The sequence below is a fragment of the Anarrhichthys ocellatus genome, unplaced genomic scaffold, assembly GCF_004355925.1.
Source record: "Anarrhichthys ocellatus isolate YVR2014 unplaced genomic scaffold, GSC_Weel_1.0 scaffold15, whole genome shotgun sequence".
NCBI classification, from domain to species: Eukaryota; Metazoa; Chordata; class Actinopteri; order Perciformes; family Anarhichadidae; genus Anarrhichthys; species Anarrhichthys ocellatus.
In genome coordinates this window covers 8244371-8256894 of record NW_022280045.1, presented here as the reverse complement: position 1 = coordinate 8256894, position 12524 = coordinate 8244371, and the positions used below count along the sequence as shown (strand labels likewise).

The following is a 12524-nucleotide window of genomic DNA, read 5'->3' as shown; positions in this document are numbered from 1 at the left end:
TTCCAGTTTCTTCTTTTCCAGAAGGTTTAATGTAAATGTGTGTGTGGACTAATAGCTGTATTCTAAAAGGGCATGACTTGGATAAACCAGTCAATTGCTACTTTTCCTCACATTCCTTTTCTCAAATATATCAAGCTTGACATCAACTGGAAGGTTGTCTGTAGTTATTTAACAATAACTACAAGCAGCAAGCCTATAAATAACTACTACGGTGTTGAGTAAACAGTGTTGTGACATGTATGTAAAGTAATGAATTGTTTGTGTTTTATGTTGTTTCCAGGACCCGTCCCTAAGGAACAAGCAGCCTGTCCCAGCTGCCTACAACAGATACGATCAGGAGCGATTCAAAGGAAAAGAGGGTGAGTTTCATTCTTGAGTTTTAATCTGGAAGCTTTAAAAAAAAATCTGTATGGGCGCGAGGCATTCAAGGAAAGCGTAGTTAACTGAACATTGATCTGTGGGTCAACAAAACTTGGATTTGATTCACCCCATTTACACCCGGTATCAACAAGCACACGACAGTGGGAGCTTTAGATGCACATTGTATTGATCAGACCACCTTCAGAAGTGAGATTCGATGTTGGGGCAGGTAAAATAGAAGCACTGCTTCCCTTTACCCGAGGCAGGCAAGCTCTGCTGACTAATTAACATATTGTTCGCAATGCGGATAAAATCAAGATAACAAGAACGATTATTAATACTACAGATGTATAACTTGCAATTTTCTTGGGTGATTCAGATTTATTTGAACTCTGACCTGCCATTTTTGCACATTCTGATCTTCTTTCTAAGAACTATTATTGACATCAATGCTCTAGACTCATTTTATTTTTTACCATTGTCCCGAAGAATAATTTCCACCATCCCTCGTCAGTGTGAATGTTATCTTTTTACTTTATTATCACCTATAGTGGTTATTTGCATGAAAACACATTATTCAAATTATTTGGAAATAAATAATTGTATATTTATTTAAATACTTTCTTTGATTAAAAATAATCTCGGTGTTAGTAGTTTTACTTGCATATTATAAGAAGCTTCAAGCTAGTTTTAGGAAGTTAAACAGGTCGTAATTCCCTCTCTCTAATGTCTATTTATATTCCTGTAAAAACATCTTCTTCAAACAACTGTATCTATTCAAGTTTCTTGCCAAAAACTACATTTTACAAGATTACATTTGTACATATCATGACAGCGTTATAATCTAAATTCTCCCAGTACTCTGATATATGACACTGGTTGGCTGCCAATCAATATCGGTGCATTGCTAAATAAAACAAGGTGTAAAAAAACAAAACAGTTTGGTCTGCCGCATGCAAAGGGATCTCGCACCTGTATTAACGGTGCAGTGCAGCAGCATTCTAACAGCACCATGAATAACTTTTATATAACCGCTAAAACAATCTGTATATATTCTCTTATCATATATTAATATCGTATTTACATCTTAATCGTCTTCTTCAGTCGTGTGATGTGAGTCGTGCACTTACAGTCTCGCAGACTGTATGCATTGCCTTGCGTTACTTTGCCACTGTTCACACCGCCGGGGTTGCAATGGTATGAATAAAGTATCTTCTATTCAATAAGAATACAATGGAATTGGTAATTTTCTGAAAAACCGCCTCTTTTATGTGAACATGCTCATAGCCATCTCTTTGTAGCCAGGCAGGGGAAACCTCACGGTTTCATAGTATCACTGTAGTTTGATTCTTGTGATTTTTTTTTTGATTTTTTTTTTAAAGGTAAGAAAAAAAAAAAAGGTATTCATTGTCTGAAACCAGTGTTTGTTGCTCCTGCTGTGCGTCATCAGGTGTAGGATCTGTGAATGGAGCCTTTGTCTGCTACACAGAGAGGCCAAACCAATTCATTTCAGGCGTCTGTGTGGGTCTCATCCGATCCTAATTTAAAATATAAGCCTGTTTTAGTGCTATGTCGGCAATTGTTGATGATGTGAACTAATCTGTTTAGAAAAAATAAATAAGCTTCAGAAACCAGACTTTGTTTTAACCAAGGACAAGTTCTTATCTTAGTATTAGACGTAGGTTTATACGTACTACTGCAACAGCTGATTAAAAACATTTTTTTAAAGATCAAATTGCTTTTGCAAGTTTCCTTTGCATTAAAGCATGAGGTGCCAAACGCCAAATCAAAAGAGCACTAAGACTGTTTCTTTGAGTGCAATGTGTGTTTCATTGAGTGTGTAGATTGCGTGTCATATGCTGCCTTCTAATCAGTTATTAGTCTAATTGGCCTAATCTTCATGGTTTTTCAGATGTGGGGAAACTGCAAATAAGAAGGCTCATAGACACATTTAGTTCTTGATTTAATTCCCCGGGCTCCTTAATACCTGAAACAATTATGTAGAAAAATAAGCACAGTTGAGTGTGTTTCAGTTGCCACTGATGTTCCACTGACCACTTAAAGATGTCAGGACACTGCGCCGCTGAGCCAACACGTCCATCTACTGTAAAAACCTGCCATGTGTGACTCAGCGTTCAACCAGGGCTGCACAATTAATCGAAATGTTGTTGAAAAATATTGTCGTGCTGAAGAGATGTCTAGGCCAACACATCGAATTCTACAGACTTAAACAAACGTCTATGTTTGGTACAGTTCCCCACAAAAATCACCGAGCTTTTACTCCCTCTCACTTGTTTATACTCTCAGCTCTTTTCCCCCATTTGCAACGCATGCAGTCGTATACCATCATGATTATCCTCTGCGCACCTTTGGTTACATTTGTAACGGGGATTCTACTTTTCAGAAAATACATAAAATTACATACAACATCAGTACACAAATTGGTTATAGAATATTAAGGCATTATATTTTATTACACTTCTGTTTTGTTCTGCCAGTAATCTACAACTTAGCCTGTGTTATTTTCTTAGAAACGGAGGGTTTCAAGATCGACACCATGGGCACCTACCACGGCATGACCCTGAAGTCAGTGACGGTAAGAACAAAACCTGGCTGTGTGCTCGTGTTGTAAGAAGATGAATCCAGAGCGACTCGGCATGTCAATTTCACTTTGCACACATCCAGTAAATGTTCCATTTATAATTATTGAGATCTGCTAATCAAAGCCTCAATGTAGGGCTGGGCAATAGAGTGATATTATATCAATATCATGATGTGAGTCAAGATATTGTCTTAGATTTTGGGTATCGTAACATCGCCCAAGTGTCTTTTCCTGCTTGTTAAGGCTGCGTTACCGCATGATGATGTATATTTCTATACCTCCATACTGCTGCGGCCTTTCTTTTATTACCCTTCACTCACTTGAGGTGCGTCATCCTCTACTGTTAGCTGTATCTCCTTGAAATGGAGTTGTCATGAGATGGTATCTCACTCAAGTAATAAGGGGAACTTTTGTGCTTCAGGTTCTCAAATGTACTTTTTAAAATGCAATTTCCAGAAATGTATATTGTACAAACAAAAAAGGCTCATACCACATTTATTTCTCAATATCTCGTAGCATAGTTCATGTTTTCATGGCTTTTGAAATTCCTTCATTGACTATTTGATACACATGTGGAAACATTTATTGGCACTGTACCCTGTCCACTCTAGTTATAGAGTCGCCTGTACCTGTAAGGCAGCAGATATAAAACACATACAGCAAATCTTACATTACTACAAAAAGAACCCTTTGCACCACAGTGAAACACAGCGTATTCTATTGAAAGATATTATGGTGTACATAAACTCTCCAGTGGTTTGACTCAGACATATAAACATTTTTCATCTGTTTTGTATAAAATATTCGACAATAATCGTAACGCACTTCATCAGATTTTACACAACATATATGCAGAACTTTTATTGTCTTCCCAAATAACTTTGTGGATTAATCCCTTGGTGTCAAGGTAAGAACAGAACGGGCTGAGATATAATTCATTATTTGTATGTAACAAGGAGAGTTTAATAAGTTATGTAGCTGGTCTCTCTCTGGTCATTCTGTTTGAGTGAGTCCTGACTGCTCTCAACGTGTTCATGCAGGCATTGTGTTTGTTACTCTGGAGATGATGCCAGTATTTAAGGAGTTCATTGGGATGAAACCCATGTGATGTTATCAGAAGGCTGTACTTGCAGCTGGAATAAGACACCCTCCAGTGGTTGAACAGGAACTCGTTGGGTGGAGGAGTCGGCTCGATCTGGAGCTCAGCCAGGCATATTCCCACATACACATCCTCCAGATGCAATTGGCGGATCCTTAGTGATGCACCATAGATTTTCCTCGCCAGGTCTCCAGAGAAGACATAACCAGTCCCAGAGCAGAAGGTGGGATACTTCTCACCTGGGTACAGCTCAGGTGGCATGTACCACTTGCTGTCTTTGTTTCGGTTGGGTGCATAGCCTCTCATGTTATTGCCTGTGAAGTAGTTCTTCTTCAGCTTCAGTTCTGGCCTGAGCAGCTTGTAAATGAGGTACTCTGTGTTCACGAACATATCGCTGTCCGTCTTCATGACATAGCCGGCTTGTGGGCAGTGAATTGCCACCCAGTTCATTCCCATTAATGTCTTTGTGGTCAGGTTTTTGTAGGAATCCAGAAAGTCCTGCTGAATGATATCGTGATGCCTTCGGCTTTCTGCTTCCAGCATCCTTTGCTGTAAAAGTCCCAGCTCTCCCTCATTTTTCCCCAGCAGAAACAGCCGGATGAATCCCAGAGCAGGAGCCACGCTCTCGTTCCCCCATGTCTGCCGTATGGCATTTCTTGCCTCCACCTGCCGAGCCTCAGTGGATATCAGCAACACCAGAAATGCAGGTCTGCTGTCTGCACATTTGTTTGGCTCATTGATGACATAAGGGAAAGGCCCGTGGGTTATAGTGCTACGAAGATCTCCCTCTACACTTTGGCTAGTGTTGGCTGCCAGAGTGTTTTCAAAACTTGGGTCTCCTTGAGGAGAGGAGACGCCCTCCTTCTCAGGGGAGCTGATGTTAGCGTCAGACTTGAGATTCTGCTGAGGAACAATGATGAACCTCCACGCTGAATGTGGTGCGCTCGGATTCCATTTGGGTGTGGTTGGGTGAAGTTCACTACCTCCGTACACCACAGGAATGCCTCTCCACCATGGCATACCTGTGCGCTTCGGCACCCACACCTGGTGGACCAGAAAGACCAGAAGACCCAACAGTAAGAGGAGAGAGATAAACTTAGCTGTCTGTGCACAGCAGTGGCGTCGTCTCCACTGCATGGTCTCAGCAGGACTAATTCACTCAGACCGCTGTCACGCTTGTAATGTCAATCGTTAGCTCAGCGGTCCTTGGCCCCAATTATGATCGCTCATTTCCATGTATGTAAATCAGTTGACAATCGCAGACAGTATTGTTGTCCGACAAGCCAGCTGTCAGGTCTGAGTCCTCTCTATTGTTGCATGTCTTGTGATTGCCTGGAAGACACAAGAAGGCACATATTTGAGCAACAAGATGATACAACATGGCGCATTTAAGCTGCTTTATGTGAAAGGTGTTGTCCTATGTGACGAACACATAATTATGACCCGACTGTGTCGTTACCGTCAAATCTATGGGGTGATTTATCAATATTTTGGATTTTACGGCACTCGGCTCTCATTCTCACCGCTCTCATTGACTCATTCCCGCACAACTCTCTCTATCGTAATGCTAAAATACTATCTGTACAAACGACAAACTTCTTACACGCTCTGAAGCAGGAACACTGATTGACGGTGCAGACATCTTTAGTATTCAGTGTTTGCACACTCCCAGCTGGCCTGGGAACGCCTCGGGATCCCCCAGAATGAGCTGGAACATGTTGCCGGTGAGAGGGAGGTCTGGGTCAGCCTGCTTGGCCTGCTGCCACCGCGACCCGACCCCGGATAAGCGAAGGAAAATGGATGGATGGATGGATGGATGTTTGCACAGCAGGCTAATGTACGACACAAATAAACTGCAGACTATTCTCGACGTTACTTTCACATCTTCATGACTACTGATCACTGGACATCTTCTGTTTAGCTTCTGTTGTTTTCAGGATGAGAATAAACAGAATGTGTTCTGCTTTCTCAACTCAACATTCTGCACTTGAACAGCATCCAGATGATGAATTCTTATAGAAAAACCAACCTGTTCTGGCCTGCTGCTAGCATCCTGAAGTGGTGTGATCTCTGTTCTTGCCTGGATTACACACAACCTTTAAAGTACCCCAAGCTGAAGCATCTGTTTCCTTTAATCTTGGCACACCCTTCACATCCTGTGATATATATATATCACATCCTGTACAATACAGGATGATGTATGTATGTATATATATATATATATATATATATATATTATAAATAAATAAGTCTTTGATTTAGCAGCATGACTCATTTTGTCTGTGTTGATGTGCATTTGCATTTTAAACTCACCCGTTTTACTCAAACTACTCTTCTCTTTTTGGCATCCATCATCTGTAAATGTAATAAATTACAATCCTCACACGATGATGGCTCTCTTGGTCACTGCGTCCATCGTGCTCTTAGCCAAATCACAAACCGCTTGGACTGGTCGACTTATTTCCTCATTTATTTCTTCTACGACGTCTGACAAATTTTATTCCTTTTTAGCCCAACCCACATGTGGCTGTTAGTCAGAAAGGTGGGTACATGTGGTCCTCTTCCATGCACTCGTAGCTATCTACCACGTGCGTGTGCGTGTGCGTGTGCGTGTGCGTGCAGAACATGTGTCAGAGCTCCCGTTTTGCAGTCTCAGTCTTGGCGCATTGTCCCGAGAGGCTTGATGCTAACGGTGCTGCTGCTGCCTCTGGCCAACAGGAGTAGAGGGTCGGTGGTTGACAGTTGGCTGCAGCCGTGGGTCCTTTCACTGTCCTCGCTTGTCGTATTGTGTATAACAAAGCAGCAGTGGACAGACGGGGATCATCTCAGGATGATATACAAGCCTTACATCTCTCCGTTCGTTCAGCATTTCTTCCGTTTCTGTGCTGTTCCTATTTTTCCTCTCTCTCTTCCTCTTCCATTCACAGGCTCTCGTGTTAACATCCCTCCCCCCCCCATGTGCTCCTCTCTCCTTTTTTTGTTTCCAATTTCCTCTTCTCACCCTCCCCATACAGCCGCCCCTCGCACTCGGCTCTGTGCGGCCGCTGTGTTGTCTGCGATAGGGCTAGAGGGGGTGAAAGCAGCGGGGGAGGAGGAAGATCAAGAGGAGGCAGCGCTGTGAGTTGTGTGTTCGCTCTGAAAAGGCAGCCCCAGGCTTGGTGGCAGTACGCTCTCCCACCACGTCACGCCGTTTCTGCTGCTGTTGCTATCTGCTCTGTTAAAGGGGAGGGGGGGGGAGGGGAGGGGGCTGCTGACCTATTTGTATTCACGCCCACTGTCCAGAAAGAGGAATAAAGCATTATCTCAATTTGCCGTGCTGTGAAAGTAAAAGGAGACATGTTGACACTTCAAGTTTTGCGAACAGCATAATGTGATTGAAAGATGTGAAACGTCAGCTGACAGCGTTCTTCTCGGACAGTGAAACGTCAAAAGCCTCTTTAGTTGCAGTCTTTAATGTGTTTCCTGCCAGTCTCTCGTGTTAGGTGATAGTGATGGAAAACAAATAATTACAGCAATGTGTCTGCTGTGCTCATTCAGCCATGGTGGTCTGCCCTGCCATTGTTTCTCTTTCTCAGAGGAGGACAAGGGAGGAGGGGTGCTTGTTGTTTTGCATATCTGCTCATTGGCGGTCATGATCCCTTCAGATGCACTCTGCTCACCTTTTGAAATGTATCATGTTTAAATGTAATCGCTATATAACATGAGGTTTAGACAAAGGGAAAAAGGGTTACGTTGTGTTTTCCATTCACACTCAAATTTTAAAGCATCTCTCTCAACAGACATACTGGTATTTCCTGGGAGCCATATTCTTTACGCGGCCAATATATGGACAACATTGCAATCTGTATCGTAAAGCTGCGATGTGGAGGAGAGGATCTCTTGGTGCAAGTGTACTTAAACTGGACAGGAAGTACAAGGGCTGCAGACAAGCCGTGTATCTGTAATTGACAGGGATCCTGCAGTGGTGCTGATGGACTCTGCCCTGCAGCTAGTGGGAGGAGATAAGAGCAGATGCATTTGAATTTCAACAGCCCTCGGAGCCCACTCATAGTATTTTTTTATTATGTTATCGTAAAATGCTGACAATGTGCCGATGTTATCCTCTAATCCCCGGCTTTGGTTAAGAGCATTTGCTTTCTCGACGCTCAGTTTTGACATCTGTGTTGCTTTGAATGGCAGGAATGAACTTTCCTGGCTTCAGTTGACAGGAAGGGAATGCTATCTGCTACTAGTAAAATACTACTAGTACTACTACAAGTACTACTAGCTTTTTCATATGAATTCCAATTACTGATGGTTGAGATTCTAAATGAATCTTGTAAAATATCCTCACACTCTTCATTATTTGTACGAAGGAAACATGGTTTGAATAATGTATTTCAAGGGACCTTTTGAGTGCGATAACAGGAGCTTCACTCAGGTCTCTTCCAACAGTTTGAAGCTTCGTATTTTGGATTGTTCAGCAATATCATGACCCAGCTCAGCCACGGTCGCTCGGTGGGACGTCTCCCTGGTGCTAGCCGGCCCTCACCGGGCGCATTTCCGGACACACGTTAACCTGTAAATTGAATCGAGACGACATCATTTGAAAATGTCAACTGGCTGCTTGTCACTGATGGTGTCGGCTTGTGGTCTTTTCAAAGAAGTGGTGTTAGAAATGATTCGCTGGGCTGGACAGCCACGTTGGTCTCAGCTGAGCGACAGCTTTGTGTGTCTTTCCTGTCATGGAGAAAGAGCGAGTCAAATCAACTTGTGCTGAAACAGTCGCCAACAAATCTGGTAATTGCTTAGTCATGCGGTTAATTTAAGAAGCTAAAATGCTAAACTATTTGTCACAGCTATTAAATGAAACTTCTGTTTCCTCATAATGCAATTTTTTTCTTATTCTACATTTTTTTTTTTTTTAAAGCCTCGAACTCCTTCGATAAATGATTGAATAGTTCTTCCCTACCACAGACATTCACAGACAGTGGTGTGTCCGAGCCTTTAAACTGTTCAACTTCTACTCCCTCATGTGTCTCAGTCTTGAGTTGTGTTTTTTAGTAGTTGGTTGAAGGCATAGTACATTTATTAATATGACCTTTTGGATGTTTTCCAGGAAGGAGCATCTGCTCGGAAGGCCCAGACTCCTGCGCTGCAGCCTGTCCCTCGTCCAGGTTGGTGTTAATTCAACATATCTAAGTACATGCATGCATGTGTCTGCTTACATTGTAATACAATGGGGGTTTTTAAAGGTTGCACAATCCAAATGTGAAGTGAGAAGAATTTTTTTAGGAGCTGTGTAGTTGCTAAAAGTCTTACGAAGACAACTTACGGATGTGTGGCAAGACGGGCTCTCAACTAACTTGATGGCAGTGGTGATTTGCATCTCCCGTATCTAGGACACGTAAGTGGTTTCCACAGTGTTTGCTCAGGCTCGGCAGGTCTAAAGGTGCACCATCAAAAGGTAATTTAACGTTGTTCAAGAAAGAAAAGCAAACATAGAAAAAATTTCTGTGACCAGGTGTCATACGATTACTCAATGTTTGGCTTTGACCAAGCAGAGCTTCCGCTTTCGCTTCCCCTCAGAGAAAAGTGACAACGAACTTAAGCACAAAACTTCGAGGTCACAGTCTCTGTAATTTTGACGTCTGCCACACATGAACACAGCATAGAAATATGTGCATGTTTTCTGCATGAAACTGTCTGTGAAAGAGACTTTTGTTTGGAGAGAAGAATCCCATGTCTGTTTCACTCCTTAGCCAATAGAGGCCCAGAATGCTGGAGAACATGTGAGAGCGCAACAAAGCAGCATCGGACGTGTTTGTAGTAAATGATTAGACTCGCTGACTGTGACATGTTTGCCCTACAGCAGCGAATAGATAACAGGAAGTACAAGGTAATAAAGGAGAAGTAATGGAATAACATTTTAACGACAGGGTATTGCCATACCTTTCTAGTATCGCTACCTGAGCCCCTAATACTGACCGTAACAGGAGACGCAGACCTGTACCAGTAGAACAGCAAAGCAGGTTCACCGAGGATCATTTGTATTTATTTACCTATTTATTTTATTTACCAAATGTAAGGGAGTCTACAGGTGTGTTTGTGTGTACATTCACTTTTCACATTTTTCTATTCCCTCCAGTTTCACAAGCCAGACCTCCACCCAATCAGAAGAAAGGCAAGTTGCTTTCACTCAGTATTCATCATATTAAATGCAGTTTCTCGACATTATGTAATGCAACATTCATTTACAAACCTTTGTCTATTTTTTTCATGGTTCTGGGTTTCTCTTGTGTCATATAAATGCGTTTCATTGATTGTCTTTACAACACTACCTGTTTTTAACTCTCTCTACAGGGTCCCGGACACCCATCGTCATCATCCCCGCTGCCACCACCTCACTCATCACGATGCTCAATGCGAAGGAACTCCTTCAGGACCTGAAGTGAGTCGTCTCTCCTTATTATAGTTGAATGAGAGATACTTAGGCCTTCAGCATTGCATTACACACACAGAGCTTTAACAAAACGCTTTGAAAACTCTCATATCGTATCTTTCTTTGTTTCTTTATAACATCAAATGTTCATGACTGAATAAGCAACAGTCAAAGTTCAAGAAAATAAACATTATTTTTGTAACAGTTTCAACACAAAATGAGATGAAGTAGTTTTATACATCTTGTTTGTACGACACCAGGTTCGTCACGCCAGAAGAGAAGAAGAAGCAGGGCAACCAGCGCGATAATGAAGTTTTGCTTCAGAGGCGCAAAGACCAGGTCCAGCCTGGAGGCACAACGCTGAGTGTCACTGTGCCTTACCGGATCATTGATCAGCCACTGAAACTGGCTCCACAGGACTGGTGAGCACGTCCATTGCCTGGACCCCCCCCCATATATATACGCAGAGTAGCCCTATGGTTGAGGAGTTACTTCTGTCTCTAACAGATAGCAGATAGGGCTAGTGGTTAGGAACCCCCAACCCCCCTAGCTACTGTATTAAACTGACAAAATGCAATGAGTTCCTCAAAAGGTTCCTGGTCCCTGGGGAGAGTTCCTGCTGTAGAAAAAGGGCTGAAAATGTCTCCTCCTCACCACAACAACAACCAATGAATGTGTCTTCCTGCAGGGATCGAGTGGTGGCTGTATTTGTGCAGGGTCCTGCCTGGCAGTTCAAAGGCTGGCCGTGGCTGCTGCCAGATGGATCTCCTGTCGACATTTTTGCCAAAAGTAAGTAATGTGGACAGAAAACTCCTTTCAAAAGTGTTGCTACACTGAACTATGTAACACACATGAGTAGGCATCAGCCTGTGGTTGCTTATGTTGACAGAGTGGCTGCAATCTTTAAATGATCTGTAACTTGAGTGATGATTGGTCACATAGAAAATACAGAGTCTGTACTACGCAGTGTTTGGCTGCCTCAGACAAAGCTCAAATAAACACCTGTTTTTATATTTTTTATATTTTCAGGGTTTTTTCCACTTAAGTTTTCTAAATGTGCGTGGATCTGATTCACGCCAAACATGCTCGTCCAGCACCTCCAACTTGAGGATTTTCAGTTTTTCTCTGTTTTATATGATTAGAAACTGAATATCTTTTGGTTTTAGATTGTTCAGACAAAACAAGACATTTAAGAACATCACCTTGAACTAAATATATAATTGATTAATTGTGAAAATAAGTTTGAAATCTACAGCTACAACCTTCACAGGCCGGATTTGAGAGTTCTGTGTAGTAATGAAATCTAGCGGCATTATCTGCTGTTATGAGTAGAAGTCAACAAACCTGCAATCTATGATTTCTTGCCCTATAATCGACTAAAAAAAACATAATTTCATACAAATCTTTAACGCATGAAATTGTGAAAGCAGAATGTTGTGCGTCCAGCTAGCAAAAGATAAGCAGCACAATATTTGTTTGAGGTAAATGCCGACAGCACACGGTTTATACGTGACACTGAATATGACTCGTTTATTTCTGCCCTCAAACCAGATGCGTCCATATAAATGTGTGCATGCATGTTTCCCCTCCAGTCCGAGCCTTTCATTTGAAGTATGATGAGGCGAAGATAGACCCCAACGTGCAGAAGTGGGATGTGACCGTCCTGGAGCTGAGCCGTCACAGGCGCCATCTGGACCGACCCGTCTTCCTGCGCTTTTGGGAAACCCTGGACAGGTCTGTCTTTATTATTTTTTAGCATTTTACGTACACCCATCTGTTTCTTTCACTCCTTTGCTGCTCCATCTTATCATTCAGCCGTTTAAATGATGTTCATTAAGATGATGGCATTGCACAAACTCACCCTTCCCTCGTCTTTCTCACTTTTCAGATACATGGTGAAACACAAATCTCACCTCAGGTTCTGAGCCCAGATCAGAGCGTCAAATCTCTCCGAAAATCCTACAAACGAATCCTTCGACCACCCCCCCCCCCTGACCCCCCCCCGCGCCCCCACCCCCCCCCCCCCCCCACCCACACCCCCC

General features: G+C 42.5%; 2 protein-coding genes across 3 annotated transcripts in view; one reads left to right on the top strand and one right to left on the bottom strand.

Annotated features, from left to right (window-relative positions):
• cdc73 (cell division cycle 73, Paf1/RNA polymerase II complex component, homolog (S. cerevisiae)) overlaps nt 1-12460 on the top strand; it is a 17524-nt gene extending 5064 nt beyond the window's left edge. Inside the window, exons 9-17 of the mRNA XM_031854612.1 lie at nt 281-359; nt 2892-2956; nt 9160-9217; nt 10189-10224; nt 10404-10491; nt 10743-10904; nt 11171-11271; nt 12075-12216; nt 12371-12460. Coding sequence (XP_031710472.1) covers nt 281-359; nt 2892-2956; nt 9160-9217; nt 10189-10224; nt 10404-10491; nt 10743-10904; nt 11171-11271; nt 12075-12216; nt 12371-12407 — 768 coding nt within the window. The 3' untranslated portion in view covers nt 12408-12460. The remainder of the gene's footprint in view (nt 1-280; nt 360-2891; nt 2957-9159; nt 9218-10188; nt 10225-10403; nt 10492-10742; nt 10905-11170; nt 11272-12074; nt 12217-12370) is intronic.
• Nucleotides 1370-7179, bottom strand: LOC116387479 (beta-1,3-galactosyltransferase 2-like). Of its 2 annotated transcripts, none has more exons than XM_031854613.1 (2): nt 6375-7179; nt 1370-5393 (listed from the first exon to the last, which is right to left on the bottom strand). In XM_031854613.1, the coding sequence occupies exon 2, from the start codon at nt 5196-5198 to the stop codon at nt 3933-3935; it is 1266 nt and encodes a 421-aa protein (XP_031710473.1). In that variant the 5' UTR covers nt 5199-5393; nt 6375-7179; the 3' UTR covers nt 1370-3932. The 2 variants fall into 2 exon arrangements, with proteins under 2 accessions (XP_031710473.1, XP_031710474.1); XM_031854614.1 differs by lacking the exon at nt 6375-7179 and adding an exon at nt 5665-5782.
• Nucleotides 12461-12524: the final 64 nt, after the last annotated feature.